At 33.3% G+C, this 17,695-nt stretch overlaps 1 protein-coding gene across 1 annotated transcript in view; it reads right to left on the bottom strand.

Moving 5' to 3' along the window:
* Window positions 1-17,695, bottom strand: part of SLC38A6 (solute carrier family 38, member 6) — a 107,656-nt gene that overhangs the window by 65,225 nt on the left and 24,736 nt on the right. The window contains exons 5-6 of the mRNA XM_012656030.1: window positions 14,206-14,258; window positions 10,882-10,921 (exon numbers count right to left, since the gene is read on the bottom strand). Of these exons, the coding sequence (XP_012511484.1) occupies window positions 10,882-10,921; window positions 14,206-14,258 (93 nt within the window). The remainder of the gene's footprint in view (window positions 1-10,881; window positions 10,922-14,205; window positions 14,259-17,695) is intronic.

Below are 17,695 nucleotides of genomic sequence, written 5' to 3'. Positions count from 1 at the left end.
TTAGTGCTAGAAGATATACTCTGTCACCCAGGCTGGAGTGCAGTGGCACAACCACAGCTCACTGCAACCTCCAACTCCTGGGCTCAAGCAATTTTCCCACCCCAGCCTTCCAAGTAGCTGGTACTACAGGAGTATGCCACCATGCCTGGCTAGTTTTCTATTTTTTAAATTTTTTGTAGAGATGGAGGTCTCACTATGTTGCCCAGGCTGGTGTCAAACATCTGGTCTCAAGCAACCCTCCTGTCTTGGCCTCCTAAAGTACTGGAATTACAGGTGTGAGTGCCTGGCCCTAATTCTGATGTAGTTATTAAAAAGTAAATTCAGGCTAGGCTAGATGATTCACAAATGTAATCACAGCACTTTGGCAAGCAGAGGTAGGAAGATCACATGAGGCCAGGAGTTCAAGACCAGCGTGGGCAACACAGAGAGACCCTGTCTCTATAAAGAAATAAAAACATCCAATTAACCGGGCATGGTAGCACGTGCCTATCATCCTAGCTACTTGGGAGGCTGAGGCAGGAGGATCAAGTGAGTCCAGGAGTTTGAGGTCGCAGTGAGCTATGATAGGACCACTGCACTCCAGCTTACGTGACAGAGCAAGACCCTGTCTCTAAATACATACACACATACATACATAAAACAAATTCTATAAATCTTCCATCAAATAGTAGGAAAAGTTTTAATATGGTTACAGAATATGGAACTCATTTATATATACATACTTGAGTTTAACCTTAAATGCTTCAATATAGAGAAACCCAGATGATTTGGAGTCAAAATTTTAGTTTAATAGAGTAAAAATCTGTTTCCCCTTGAAGATTAAGTATATATATAAAAAAAAGAGTCAACAAGAAAATGTCCATGAAGAATAAAGAGCATACTCTGCCTGCATTTTAATTTTATTAATTATTTATATTTCAGGAAACATTTCACTTTCTCCTTGGACCTACAAAAACTAAGAACATAAATGAACTCTAATTCTGAAAGGCAAAAACCTGGGGAAAATTTGATTGAAAAGCTCAAACAGTTTAAGAAGAACATGTATATCTCAATCAAAATATTTGAAAGCAGCTGAACTTCTCCACAATTATAACGCTGCGTGACCACTTAACTTTAGAGAAAAAAGAATACATACCAGTTTGTGTGTAAATCTGTATGGAGACAGACAGTAGTACTCACACACAAACATACACACTCTCAATTTTTTTAGTTAAATAACATGTACTTAAGGCAAAGTAAAATTCAGAAGTCAAATAATCAGTTCTCTGTAATAAAAATATACGTATGTATATTTTTTAGTTTATGACTATTTCTTTTTCCCCAGAATACGTATAGCTGTTGAGTAAAACCCATTGAGACATTTCTGCAAACTCTTTTACTTATGGGGTATCACAATTGACTGTATGCAAAAATGTGTTCTATATTGTTCATATTCTCACAGGGAAAAATGCTACCAATTTGGCATAGAACGGAAGGATGGTTTAGATTACCCTCTTCCACTCAAGGATTTGGAGTCTTTATAATATTTTTTTTATTCCAAAGAACTACACACATATGGCGCAATGATGAAAATCATAAATTCAATTTTCTGAAACTGGCCTAGAACTACTTAAATATATTTTGAAAAAAAAAAAAAAAAACAAAAGTACCTTGAATATAAGGAATGCAGACTTCCTACACAAAGTAATTTATTATCTGCCCATCAGTCTTTCTTGCTTGGATTAATTCAACACCACATGCAACTCTAAAGTTTCAGATATTCATTTCTTTCAGTAATTTCCTATTATTTCTTTTGGATCTTTAGATGTATAAAGCTACAATGAATATGAGATCACATTTCTTTCTAATATACAATCTGTCATTCTTTCCAGAATTTCTATTAGCCCCTGGCTAATCATTTGATCACTTTTATCCTCTGTTATAGCCTTAACTCTTTAGTTTTCAAATGGGAGTCCTATTTCATTAGATTCCAGTCTGAAGAATCACGCATATTTTAAGAAATATGAACTCACCAAACATGTGTTTCTCTCTCAAAAAAGACCTCAGCATACAAGGTACAAATATAATAAAACATGTAAACTACTGCTTCTTTCTTAGAGAATGTTGGTGTATATTTTAAGAGCTGCAAAACGACAACACTTACAATGGGGGAAAAACCCCACCGATTAAGCAAGTAAAACAAAGAAATACACTATTCTATTCACGGTGGAAATTGTTTTTTTCTTAAGCACAAGTAAATTTTCATGCAAGCACTAGCACCTTAACACATTATAGTATATATAATATAGAGAAGAAACAAAGAAGATTACCAAATATACATTAAGTTAGGAAATCTTAATTAAATTCACATAAAAAGAACAATCAGCTCAATAAAATAATCTATAAAGGTTTTAAAGATACAGTATCAATAGGAAAGCTCATATATCCATTGTATTTAACCAAAATTTTTAGTAGATCAAATAGCTGGCTGCCACACTTTTTGTCTCATGTCTTCTATTAATGGATAAAAAAGTCTTTAAAGACTTATCTTAGAGACCAGTCATAAGCGAGAATTTGTAAATGATTTTTGCTGACATCAATACATAGTACAGACTCCTAATACAAGACATGCCATGTTGTACTTGAAATTAATAGCTGTAACAGGGTACCCACAAGAGCCATGCTTATAGTGGTTAAGTGGTTCTGGTCTCCACACCACTGAAGCCAATGTTAGTGCTAGAAGATATACCTTGATGACAGGTATTCAGCTATTATGAATCATTTAAGTTTCAGCACATTAACTAAATAGGCATTCTTTTCTCCTTCATTTTAAACATAGCTAATAGAACTAAGCATACAAGATACAAACATAATAAAACATGTAAAATACTGCATCTTTCTTAGAGAATGTTCGTGTATATTTTAAGAGCTAAAAAACCACAGTGCTTACTATGGGGAAAAACCCATTGTCCAGGGAAGGAAATGAAAAAATCTGTCAACCTAATCAAAACACAGAAGTTGAAGGTGTTTTTCAAAAACCATTTGGAAAAAGCAATTGTTATATTAAGAAATGACTAAAATAGCATACAATTTGACTAGGCAATAGGAAGTAGCAAGGTATTGATACTGGTTGATTATAGGGAGAAACACAGAGTTTGGGGCAGGGAGGTTGAGAGGAGAGATATTAGTAACAGAGAAAAGGGGAAGAAACTCTGTGAGAAGATCCAAGAGAACAGCCCATCTTTTTTGTTTTGGGTGCCTATTATATGTTTGGCTGTATTCTAAGTGATATGCAAATTATTTCCTCATTTAATTTTCACACAAACTTGTGAAGGAGATATTATTTATTTCACAGAAGAAATGGAGGCACAAAGAAGTAACTTGCCCAGGCCAATAATGGTGGAAACAGCCGGTCTGGCTTGAGAAACTTGCTACATTAACTAGTATGCTATGGGAAAGTATAGGAGCACAGTGAAGAAGTAATCAACCAAAGCAAAGAAAAATAAAGAAAATCTACCAAAAGGACCACTTTTCAGAATTACCTTTTTTTTTTTTATCAGCACTTAAACAAACTGCTTCTGAATACTGAGTTTAATAGTTGGGTTCAAAGGAAATAAAGAATCTCTATTACACAGAACATCAGCCAGAAACTTTAGCAACACTCAGTTCCCCTTGAGATGTATTTTCAAGGTACTCCATTTCAGTTTTGTAGCTGGTTTGGTGAAGTGATTAGTCCGAGACTTATGGAGTTTCATGATATGACTCTACTGCATCTACTGCTATGACTCTACTGCATTTACGGCTATGATTATAATTCTGAAGATAAAATTTCCTATTCTCACATATTTGAATTATTAACACTCCACTGAAATCTAAAAAATAAAAACAGAAACCTATCCCTCTGTCCCCAAATCCTGTATTCCTATGGACTATTTTTCCCAATACTCTGAAAATGCTTCTCAATGTCATTAATTAAGCACACAGCCTTAAAAAAAAAAAAAGACAAAGCCTTACTGGGAGTTTGGGCCCAAGAAATAATGAGTTTACAAAGATAATTATCCTTTTTGTTAAACATTTAATATAAACATATAAAGACAGGATTACTTACAGCTATTTTAAAAACAGAATTAGGGTTTTAGCACTTGGGGAAAGTTTAGCAATTTCTTAAAGGATTAGTCAGTAAGCCCTAAACAAACAGAAGTACTTGGGAAGAAATAATAAGTTTGCGTTTCCATCTAAGAGACATTCAATTTTATTTCAAATGTGTTTTTAGTCACAGATAGTAACTGCTTTACTCTATTCAACGTGTCTTATTAATTTGTTGGTCCCGCTAAATGTCTAAATGGCATTGAAATTCTATCCCCACTCAAATAGTACAAGTACAGTCTCTCTTTTTTTAAAAGGACCTTTTTAACAACCTTGAAAACAATGTCATTTTCCTAATTCATGCATAAATGGAAATCAAAATATATGGGTGAAAATGTTCTATAACCCTAGAAAAATATGTCTTTATTTTATCATTTACCAAGACCTTAAATTTGAATAAAAAGTGAAAATCTGAAAATTTATAATTTTATAATCAAATTTCAATAGAAATCATTACTAAGAAAAACATTATTTTGAAAACTTTTAAAAAATGACAATTATCAGTAAATGTTGTCAAATGAGGTACTTGTGAAAAAGACTTTGCTTCCAAGTTTCCTGTACTTCTCATAAGTGCTTTCTAGAACTTCTGGACAATACTGCTCAGTTTCAAAAAAGCTGCAGTTTCACTACAGACACACTGATCAGCAGATGGCGTTGTAACAGCATGCCCAATCCCAATTTCCCAAGAGATAATACAAACTAGTACATGGGAAAGATTCTGAGTACTTCACTACTCTACCAATAAATAAATAAACAAATAAATGAACAAGAAGAGAATAAATTCAAATAGTTTCTAACTTACCTAATATTAAATTTTGAATGTGTCAAACACTGAGAATTTGAGGTTTTTATAGTTCTCAACTGAAAGTAATCTTATTCATACCTTTCTATTTATGAGATTTAGAAACTGCCACCTGAGTACGTAAAAAGTTACTGGGTTCTCTTTAAACTTAGATTCCCACGTTGAGGTATTAATAAAGGCTGCCAGAGTAAGGTTTGTGGATTCTGTACAAGGCTGAAAAATCTGGATCATTCTAGCAGTTTCAGAGGGTTTACCTAAGACTACTAACGTTTAGGGTTTTCCTTTCACAATATGTAACAGTGATTAAATCTTTAATCTCCTTTAAAGAACTGGGGCTTTGAAGAACTGAGGAAAGAACATGCTAACTGTGGCAGTCCTTCATATTTATAAGATAAAAACAAAAATTTAACATTCTCTTAGGAGCCGCTCATCTTTCCACATTTTGAAGTGGGCAAAATATGAAACCAGATATAATATCAATTGACTTTGCTTTTATCATGTACTTGTAAGAATTAATAGGACTTTCTCTGGCTTGATTAAGAATCTGAGGTGAGGTTTACTGTTTTGATTTCTACTGATATTCTAGCCTATTGAATGGTCTATCTCAAGAGTTCAAATGAACGTGAAACCAACTATTTACCTTAAATTTTAGGAAAAGAATCACATAATGCAAATCAGAGGAACTATGTGAAAACCACCTAAACTTATTTTCTACTACAGTTCTTAATTCTTTTACTAGTTAGTTCACCAAATTCAAACTCTCTAAGCCAGAACTCTCTTGCCTGTAATAGCATTAAATATTAAAACTTCCAGATGTTTGTTTTCTGACTTTGTGTCCAGCAGCAATGACTCTCAGCAAATGCTACCCCAGCTCCTGAGGAAACGGACAGCAGACGGCTACCACTGGCTCTGGCCTATTTCAGGCCCCCAATGCATTGGTGTTGGGAAAAGATCAGGAACTGCTTTTAAGTAGTAATTTACTATATGGCTCTCCATTTTCTAAAGGCAAAGATTTCTAGAACCTTAGAATAAGAGTGCTAAATTTAGTGAGTTGTATTTTTTTCCATTATAAAATTTAGAGATTATTTGAAGACTAGATTTTTCCAGTTAATTTGTTAGACCACACTAGTGCCCTGTGACTAATACTTGGTGACTGATTGATCCTGAGAGGAAAAAATATTTTCTGTGAAGTTCTGACCGTAGATTCTTTCCTAAAGAAACTATATGCTCACTTATGTATTCTGTGATCTTCTCTTCCTGGTTGATCAATCAACTCCCTTCTTCCTCCTAAAGGTGTACTAAGCCAGGTCACTAGCTTTTCCCTCTCTCCTTTCCTCTCTTATTCCTTCCTTGCTTCCTATAATAAATATTACTTACTGAATGCCTACTATGTGCTAAGTACTAGGGACATAAATGAATAGCAAATTACTTTGATTTATGGAATATGGAGATGTAGGAAATAAACTGGATCTTTGCTGAAAGATCCATGGGAAAAGTTTTTTTTTTTTTTTTTTTCTGAGACAGGGTCTCGCTGTGTTGCCCAGGCTGGAGTACAGTAGTGCAATCATAGCTCATTGCAGCCTCAACCTCCTGGACTCTAGGTATGCTCCCACCTCAGCTTTCTGAGTCACTGGGACTACAGGCATGTGTCACACTGTTAGGTTCATTAAAAAAATTTTTTTTTTTGTAGAGATGGAGGTCTCACAATGTTGCCCAGGCTGGTCTTGAACTCTTGGCCTCCCATGGAACAAATACTGATTGACAGCAATTCATGATCATTTTGCTTTTAAAGGCTTCTCACATTATTTTCATTGATTCATCAGAGGAATTGTATCCCAAGAAAATTGAGAAATGTTTTAATGTTTCAAAGAATAAAGGAGTTAAGAAGCATTAAACCAAGATACAAGTACCTAACCTGAAAATAATAGATATAAAAAATATTTCAACATACTTTTTATATATCTTACATAAATAAGATCTAACTCTTCCCAACTTTGAACTTGTAAATTTTAATATAATTCTAAACTAGAGATCATTCTATGGGCTTTCAAGGTTTTTTTTATCATTTACATGGTATATAATATTTTCTCTTTGAGACAACAACTTTGAAGCAAAACTTTTACAATTGTCATTCAACAAATATAATTTATTGGGTTCTTCTCAGAAACTAGGTAAAATTAGGAAAACAAATGAAAACACATAGCTCTAAGTCCCCAAAGAATTTAAAAAATCCTTAACATTTAATCTTTTCACAGCTTTTCAAACATTTACTATATCATAGCAGAAAGAATAAAGGCCAACAGAGTGAGGTTTGAATTTAAACTTCATTATGGAGTAGAGGTGAGCAAGTTACTATTTTCTCTGCACATTGATTTCTTCTCTATAAGAATATCATCTACCTTGAAAAGTTGTTATAGGTATAAAGTGTCTAGTAGAATGCTTGACAAATAGAATGTACTACATTTTTTAGTTTTAAACCACTACTGCAAAAACTCAGATCATTTATACCACTAATAAACATCCTATCTTCTAAAAATAATGCTATCTGAACTACATTATATGCAGATAGGTACTTGAGATGTAAAAAATCCAATTTGATGCTGCACTTCATATAATCTTATAAACATCCAATGTATTTCCAATTGGTAAAGAAAAGTCAAAATCCATTCTGAAGAAGTAACATTAAGTAAGTCATATGCACAGTATATTAAAGATCCTTCCAAATAATTATGTTGTTTCTTCTCAAGCATACGTTGTCTAATAACTGTTCAGGAGTTCCACAGACTCAATATATATTAATCAAGAAACTACTTTTTAGGGCTAGAGTTCTTAGATACTAACCTCAGAGGCTGCCCTAAGGGTAGTTTCAAGAACTGAGGTTCCCCTTTCTTAGTGACAAAGAATAGCATCTATGGAGGCTTTTAGGGCAACAGTTACTGATTTGTTAAAGATACCTAAGGGCCAAATCATCTTTGAACCAAGTATAACCCCTTTGTTGAACTGTGCTGTGTTACAACACGTTAATGCCCTGAAATAATTAATATACCCCTCCTAAAGTGCCAAATTAGAACTTAGATTTTTGGGTAAGAAGGGACCCTAAATTCCCTGCTTTTCCACCCCACCTTCTATGATCTACCAAAGAGGAAAGTGAAGTCAATTGAGTGAGGGATTTCCCCAAGACACATGGCTACCCAATGCAGAGACTGAAGTAGACAGAATTCAAGGTACCTGACTTCTAACCCAGTGTTCTACTCACAAGAGCAAGCTTCCAATTCTATTATAATAAAGAAATGATTTGTGTATATCTGGCAAAGAAAAAAGAAAAAAAACCTCTGAAAATACTTATTTGGTTATTATGCAGTGGGATCTCAATAAATAAACTTTTAACCAACATGAAGAACATCATGGGAACATCATTCTAAAAACTAGCTAAGTATTATTAGCTTTCCTGAATTTAAGGGACGTTAAAAATTACTGTGACTGCTAGGCGTGGTGGCTCATGCTTGTAATCCTAGCACTCTGGAAGGCCGAAGCTGGAGGGCCTCTGGGACTAGCCTGAGCAAGGCTGTCTATACAAAAAAATAAAAAAACTAGCCTGGTATGGTGGCACACACCTGTAGTCCCAGGTACTCCAGAGGCTGAGGCAGGAGGAGCACTTGAGCCCAGGAGTTGCAGGTTGCAGTTAGCTATGATGACACCACGGCACTCTAGCCCGGGTGACAGAGCAAGACCCTGTCTAAAAAAAAAAAAGAAGAAATTTGCTGTGACTGTTCCTAAATCGCTTTTTAAAAAAAGTTTCACATATTGTCTTCAGCGGAGATGGGGCAATTAGAATCATCAACTGTAGTTGAACAGCAATTGCCTGATGCTGAGAACCCATCCTTTAAAAGCTCTGTATTTCTGCTTATTATTAGGACTACGGCATTTCAGACAGGAGTCTCCATCCTCCACCTTTGCCAGCAAAGTAATAAACTTCTCTTTCCTTCTCCTCAAAAGAAAAAAAAAATTTCTACAATAAGCAAGCAAACCAACAAACTTAGAGTTGAGAAAACTCATGATTTATCCACCACCAAATGCAAGAATCCTTTCTAAAACATTCTGATAATTGACCAATCAGCTCTGAATGTTTTCAGGGATAAGGAACATTTTCAAAGGTGTGCAGGCCATCCTCATTATCACTAAGCTACAAAGGTATTCAAACCCAGCTTCTCTGTAGATGTCTTTCCATTAAAACCAGTTCTGCCTTCTAGAACAATAATGAATTAGTCTAGAGTCTTTTTTGTATTTCATGTTTAGCCTTTCAAATATTTGAAGCTAGTGATCAGTCTAGCATTCCCCTTTTCTCTTCTTGATACATATATCTATAATACTAAAAGTACTTGGAAATAGTTCATACTAATCATTTCAGTTCCATTCAGCTCAACAAAGGTTTATGAAGTCCAGGTATTGTGCTAGGTGCTGGGAGTGTACAAAGAGAAATGAGACATAATCCTTGCCTTAAAGGAGCTTACAATACAGTGGGTGAGCATATACAGAGATAACTTAAATCTAATAACAGCAAGTGCTAAAATAGAGTCATGTCTAAAAATAGTTACAAATAAGATTAGAGAACAAGGAAGGAATCCAGGTGAAAGATAAAGAAAATACAACAGTAGACATTTGTGCCAGGGTCACAAATTTGGATCCAAATTCCTTAACTGAACATTCTACATAAACTGATAAACTAATTATTAAACTATTCAATCTAATCTAAACAAAATGTGGTAGTTCTTAGTACCTATACAGAGAGGATAATAAGGGATAGAAAATATCAAAATATACATTCATATTCAGAAACATTTTAAGGGTACAGTTAAGCAATACATATTTGCTAAATAAAAAAATTGTTCTAAAACATCTTAAAATCAATGACATTATATAAATTTCATAAAGGAAGAGACTGGTTTTTTTGACTTCTATTGTCAAGAGTGAAGCAGTGTGAGTTAGGAGAAAATTGTTTGGTATAGCATGCAAGAAAAAATTTTACTCATTTGATAAATTATTTTTTTCATAAAAAAGGATTAAAACATGAATATTCAGGATTCCAAAACAATGGCACAATTCATTGATGGAATGTTAATTTTTTCTTGACCAAAAGACCCATTAATGATGGAATTAGAGTATCAGAATTGAACTTTACTAAAATGTTATCTTTAAATTATTTTAAACTGTTACATGTAAAAAACAAGATGAAAATGTCCTCAGATCATACCCTGTGTAAGAACCAACTTTGTCTGTGTATTTTCCTTTAAGCTAATAGCATTTATTTAACACTGCAGTCAATGGTAAAAGAAAATTAAGATATTATTCAGCATTATGCAACTTCTTTACAACATATGCATACATGATTCCCATATTTAGATTTAAATGTTTAATATATTTAGTCAATAGCTGTCTAATCAACAGTAATTTTATTTCTACATAGTTCTTAATATTGAGATTGGCCGGGTGCACTGGCTCACACCTATAATCCTAGCACTCTGGGAGACGGAGACGGGAACATCACTTGAGGTCAGGAGTTTGAGATCAGCCTTAGCAAGAGTGAGACCCTGTCTCTACTAAAAATAGAGAAAAATTAGCTGGACAACTAAAAATATATATAGAGAGAAAAAATTAGCCGGGCATGGTGGCGCATGCCTGTAGTCCCAGCTACTCAGGAGGCTGAGGCAGGAGGATCGCTTGAGCCCAGGAGTTTGAGGTTGCTGTGAGCTAGGCTGACGCTACGGCATTCTAGCCCAGGCAAGAGATCGAGACTCTATCTCAAAAAATAAATAAATAAATAAATAAATATCTAAAGATACCTATGTCTGCAGAGGTTCAGGTTCCCAGCTAGACCTGTAGTAAGGCAAGAAACCAAAGGAAGGAAATTATTTCCATCATATCTATGCATAAGAGGTCCACTTTCAATTGCTTACCTCCAATATTCTGAATTAGTATGGTGCCTGCCACCACCACCTATAAAAGAACAAATATTCAGAAGATAAAAGGGGAAATAATATAACGATTAGTATTTTATTAATATCAAATAACTATTATTAAAAAACAGATGTATTAGTCATGAGTGAAGAGAAATTGGAAAGAATAAATTTTGTCATTCATAATACGTAAAATTAATAATCATCACATTAAAAAAGCCTTTCTTTTATAGTTCTATGGTTACTATAAAGAACATTTTTGAAATTTTTCTTGGCAGTCATTTTGAAATAGTTAAAAATATTAAAAGCTAGTAACAGTGATTATCAAAGTACAAAAAATTAAAACTCAATCTATGGAGTAGGTGTGTCATTCTCTCTTTCTTACTGGTTTTCCTACACTGCTTCAGTAGGGAGACCAAGACAAGTTGGGATGCGCTGTGCCAATGCTGTATTGCCTGAAAGGAAATTACACAGTTTTCCGAGTATATCAGCTTAGCATACACCCAGCCTTTGAGCATCTCAGTCCCAGGGTTTAATAAAGACTAGAGCAGAAAATTCCAAAGACCAAACACTCTCAGATCTTGAAAATGTAGGCAAAATATTTCCAACTCAAAAATGTGACGTAAGTTGAGTGTACGATAATAGGAGGTGGCAAGAACTGTAGTATATTGGAGAACGCCTCCCCTTTCAAAATGGGGCAGCTGCTACTCAGCTCTGGCCAGTTGATGGCATGTGAGAATGTGGATCTAATATAAGCAGATCTTCTAATTTTTCAAGGAAAGTCAGAGATTGGATTTTTTTCAAATTTTTGTGACTCTTAGTTGGTAACCAGTTAAAAATAAAAAAGATTTGAGCCAAACAAAATTCAGTCTGCAGGCTTGCTAGCTTATCATCTCTGATGAGATTCCTGGGAAACTCAAGGTAGTCAGATATGCTCAGAGGAAATGGTAAAACACTGTTCTTCTACTTGGGCCTTTCAATCACTCAAATCTTAGTGTATCAGAACTTTTAATGTATGTTTGGAGCTGATTAGCTAGCTAGCATCATTCAGTCCTATGTGGATAGAGAACAGATCATCCTTCAGGCCCATCTCTATTAGGAATTCCATCAATGGCAGAGCAGAAACAATCTAAGTTACTGGGTCCTAGCGGTGTTGGGGTTTTGCAGAGAAGGCTAATGATATGAAAATTTAGAAAGGTGTCTTTGGAGATGTGGTGGTTGCCACTCTAATGTTTTCCAGAAGGAACTCTGTATCTCAATCCATTTAAAAATTAGTTTCAAAATGCCAGTTATTTGTGCAAAGACTATTTTGAACTTTTGTATACCATCTACAGTACAAATGGTACCTAGTGTCAGCTATACAAAAAATTTGGATTTCTTTTCTATTAATATATTATGAAATGCAATAATATCAACTTATAGATGATTATTTTTCCATTCTTTGGCTGAATTGAATTATTCACTGTCTAGAAAATCAGAATATCTATCTACCTACCTACATACCTACTAACTTATATCTTCAGTGCCTAGCACAGTGCATGGCTCATAGTATTAGATCAATAAATATTTGTCTGATGAGTATACATCAATTTACAGACACTTTAAAAATCTTCCTTAAAAAGTTAAAAACACTTCAAAAATATTTTTTTCATTCTCAGAACAATATTATCCTATCATATATCATATCCGTATTGTATCTAGAGAGAAGGACATAGGAAAGTTTCAACCCAATTGTGGAAGTGGGGAAGAAATATACAAACAAATAATAATACTCCTCATTCAGAGTATGCTTTGTCTAGTGTACCTCCCTACATATAGGGTACATATATTAAAATGATAATGCAACTGCTGTAGAGTTGTAGGAAAAGGAGACTCTCAACAATCCATACTCTTTCAGGCTTTGCTGCTATGCAAGGACTGCAGGAAATACTAATGTGAGATGACGGTGATGTTGGTGTGATACTTAGAGTCATGTTTACAGATCATACTAAATGATTTGAGGAATTTTCTTATACAAATACATTTTCTTCTTCCTTGGTGACAGATGTAGGATACTGACCACTGATTACACTAAACATTCTGATCTCTAGAAAAGAGAAATTATTACCAAGGATGATTAATAAAATCCTTTACCCTCAAGTAACATATTCTGTTTTGTTCAAGTTTCAGGTTATTAAAGTCCGAGTGGTGATGCTACATAGTATATGATTTAAACATTCTCTTTTGTACTTTAAAAACAAAATTAATTGAAATGTAAATACAGGTTTTCTCCCCATTACATAACTACATCTTTTCCTCCAAGATTCACTTCTTAGCAGTTAGTTTAACCATCTGTAAACATAGTATCCTTTTAGATTAAAAACAAAACAAACCAAAAAAATGATAAGTATTGGAGATAGTACAAATGTTAATTAGCTCAATTTTGCCATTCCACAATGTATACATATTTCAAAATAATATGTTGTATGTGATAAAATTAATTTTTATTTGTCGATCAAAAAATAAACAAAAACACAAGCAACAGATTTACAAACAAAAGGAAAAATTCCTATTTGGAACCAAAATTAATATGGGTTTTAGAAGTATAGTAGCTCCTCGGAAATTAAAAAAAAAAAAAGCTACAGCACTGGTAGTAATGTTTAACTCCTGATTACCTGTAGGAGAAGACAGTGTTTTTCCCTATCTCTTAAACAGTTTAGTATGCCTATCACAAATGAGTGCTAGTGCCCAAGACAAGTTGCTATTCTTTGTCTTCTGAGCAGGAAAAGCAGTAGACTGAGTCTGGAGTCCTAGGATGTAGTACTGATTTTATGTAATTGTTGATAAATAGGCCCCTTAACTTCTCTGGTCCTTAATTTCCTCACTTATAAATGAGAGGATAGCTAGGATAATCTTTCAGCACTGTTCAACTCTTAAGTGATACGATCTTCTAATGACTGGTTTTGTATATAGCCATACAACAATTTTGATTCTACGCTGCTTTCTTCTCCTGTCTTTATGAGGATTTACTCAAAGAATACAATCAAAATTAATATGGAAAAGTTAAAATGGGCCATTGTTATTCTTTGAAAATTCTTCAAGTCATTGAGCTCCTTCAATGGAGTGAAATGTACTAAAAGAGTTAAGTGTTGAACTTATTGATGTATTTTTAGGAAGGGTGCACAGAGAGATTTCTTCTCTTTCTCTGCCTGCTCCCATCATTCTGCCTTATCTCATTTTATTTTCCTAATATCTTTCTCCTATATAAGTTTGTCTCTTTTAACTTGAAACCAAAGCAAAAAATGCCACTTTGGGTTTTGGACACGATAAGGAGAAAAAAATTACCTTTCCAGGTAATCCGAATGCAAAGAGTCCAAGATCTTCATAAGATGTTACAGCTGTTAAGAGAAATTACAATTTGCACTTTTATTTATGTGTCAGACCTTAAAAGGAATAAAGTTAATTCCACTACTACAAATTAAGCACAGTATAATTCTTATGACCCAAGTCATTCAGGACTAGACAGAAATATAAGACATGAACATCTTCGAATAAAGGCAATTGTAAAACAGAAGGCTAGATTTAACTGGTATTTTATGTAAAGGTCTTTGATAATTTTCTTCATCAAATAGTTAAACTTTCACCCCAAAATATAAGCTATAAAGCCTATGATTTTCAGATGTCTTTGTATTATACAATGTCTTTTTTTTCGTAGTGATGGTTTTTACATTTTTAAAAATCACTGATTCCTTTTATTATGTTTTGCTAACGTATCTCATGTTCTGAAAGATTTTATCTGTCAAGCTGTACATATTAATAATTATTTCCTCTTTAATAAGCAAAAGTTTCTGACCAATATATGGTAACTAATGTGAACACACAAAATTAATGTAATTTTGGTCACCAACTAACAACCATCTATCTATCTGACATCTCTCTGTATTTATTTTAAGTTAATCTGTATAAGCTGATCATGGGTAAACTTATGATTTCTCTTAGGCATTCTGTAACACTGAAAGTAGCTCAAACAATCCCAATATCAATTTTATAAATGCCTAGCAGTTTAGACCTACCTGCTTTATAGCTAGCTATTGGATGGTCAGACTAAATTTAAAGTAGAACTAAGCATTTTTTTGGAAAACTTTTGAAGACATATGGTCTGTAAGGATAAGGTCCTTTTAGAATAGGTACAGCTTTTAAGGTTGTCTGACAACCACCCAGGCAGCATTAATTCAAATGGAATAACTACTCGAGAACATCCCCACTTCTCACTATACAGCACTTACATGCCACACTGTCCAAATGTAAGTTTTCATTGGCAATAGTTTCTAAAAACTGGATACATAAATAAAGTTAGATAAAGTATAAAAGTTGTATCATACTTTTAGAGACATTGACTTTTCCAGGTGCCTAGGATGATGATTGTATTCATGAAAGAAACAATATTCTTATCTCATAATTAGTAGGGTATAAAGTTTCTTTTTTCATCATAAAACAGTATTAAATTACATTCTCACGTCACATGTTCAAGAAGTGTGGTCATAGAAAAGATGAAAATTAAATGGCTCATAAAAGAACCAAATTTATGTCCCTAGACCACATAGCTTCATGTTTTAGCTTGTGGTGGTGTCGCTATTTGTATGATCCTATAGTTTGAAAAGTGCTTTACCTTACTGTGCTAACACTAAAGAGAAGCAGAATAGTAGATACTAAGGCTTGGTACAGCAATACATTATGTGTATTAAAGATATAGCTCATCATTTCTCAAAGCCAGTTTTAATATATCCTCTCAAGATACACATGGGTTTTCTTTCAACTGCCACTACATTAACAAAAAACTCCTCTGTACTTTCAGAACCAAAGACCTCTAGGTATGTAAAAGTAAGCATTTTTAAAATCATGTATGGTCTTTACATATTATAACAACAAAGTCAGAAAAATATAAGTAGAATGCTGAAAAAATAAGGAGTTTTACTAATTAAGAATGAAAGTTTTAACTTTAATTTATTATCAGAGTTGATCAAAGAATTTGGAAACTTTTTGAATGATACGGCTCCTTTAGAAAATGTTTTTACATACTGCTAAACATAGTGCATGAGAACAATTTAGCTTTGAACGTGGAATACATAACTTGATTATAAGTAGGAATTTTTATGATTTAATAATAAAAGACTTCAACAATAATTTTACAGGGGTAGATTTTGGATATACTTTAGAGCATATAATTAAGAAGCAGAGTTATAAAACTAAGAACAGGAATTTTTTCCTCCATTGTGAAATGCTGAAAGTCTTTTTCCAAATACATATATTCTAAAGTAAATGTCATCACAAAAATAATTATTTTAATCAATAAATCTTTACTTTTTAAAAAAACATTATTAGACTTAATTGTTAATGTATATGGACACAATTCCTTACATTTAACATCCCAAAGCCTTGGTATATATATTAAAGCTCAAAATTGTCTAAATATTAGCTTCTCTCTAATTGGGCATTGAGAAGGTAATTTTGTTACATATTATGTGAATCAAGTCTCCAGAGGATCTCTGATCTGTCACCCCAATGCATGAGATTAAAGAAATATCACTGTACATTTTTAGCATCCCTTTTATATTACAGTTAAATGAGTCCATTCTTTCTTAAAAAAAAAAACTTTCCTTCCAAGAATTTAAAGCAAGGAGGCTTTTTCAGTGTTACATGCATATGGGAATATATCAAATACCTGCTTTTCAAATGACCTATTTTGCATCAGTCAGTGAGCACACTGTCAACACGATACTTATCAAAAAGTTCAATTGGGGTTTGTTTTATTTCTAAACAGCATAAAATAAGTACAGATTGTATATTTAGTAAACATGAAAAGCAAATACATTTACTATGAGCAAAAATCACAAGACTGAAAGATTCCGAAAAGAATTGGTATATCAGTTATTTAAATTTAAATAAATTAAACATTTATTCTTACTTTAAAAAATTAAAATACAATCTTTACTGTTCCAGAAAATATCAAACTAACAGCTTAATGAAGATAGTTTTAATTGCAACTCTGACAATAATGGAATACATTTTAGCAATCTCAAATTTACTCTCTGGGTCTATTATTTTTTAGTTTTATAAAAATATCTCTCTATATAACCAATGTAAGAGTTGAGAGTGAAAAAAGTATTAGACTCCTAAAATGGAGACTGAGTACAGTGCTCAAGTCCTAATTCTAGCTTTCCAGTCAGCATGTCTGGCTAGTCATTCAGTTCTGTCACTGTCATCAGACTTCTTTTATGTTGCAAAAATTAGAAGCACTTTTCCATGCCTGAGACGACATGAATATGAATAATGGTTTTTGGATTAACACTGATGCTTTACTAAAATAAAATGTGTACACAGTCAGCCAAATGCTTATCTCCACATACTCATTTTTTAATGGTTTTCTGGAACATCCTGACATGTAAACCAAAACCACACTAGTGGAATACTTTTAAAGTTCTGTTCTGTCACTTGGGCCATTTCTTAAAATGCTAGTAACAGTAAAAACTGGTACTCCCTGTTCAAATCCAGTTTGAACAACGAACCTTTAAAATATTTAAAACGTTTGACACCTGGGAGCTTGTCTTAGGAAATAAAACTAAAATCAAGAGAAATCATTATGTGCAAAGCTACTCATCATGGCATTGTTTACACTGGAAAAACAAAACTAATCTAAATGTTCAACCATGGGAAAATGGTTACATAAATTATAGTAGGTATACCTGATAGAATAATATGTAATCCTTAAAAACTATGTTTATAACATGAAAAATGCCAATATTATTTTAAGTGGGAAAAAAAACACATAAAAAGA

The sequence above is a fragment of the Propithecus coquereli genome, unplaced genomic scaffold (assembly GCF_000956105.1).
Source record: "Propithecus coquereli isolate 6110/MARCELLA unplaced genomic scaffold, Pcoq_1.0 Scaffold5, whole genome shotgun sequence".
Taxonomy (NCBI): domain Eukaryota; kingdom Metazoa; phylum Chordata; class Mammalia; order Primates; family Indriidae; genus Propithecus; species Propithecus coquereli.
Note: the sequence above shows the minus strand (reverse complement) of the source record. Positions and strands in the feature narration are given on the sequence as shown.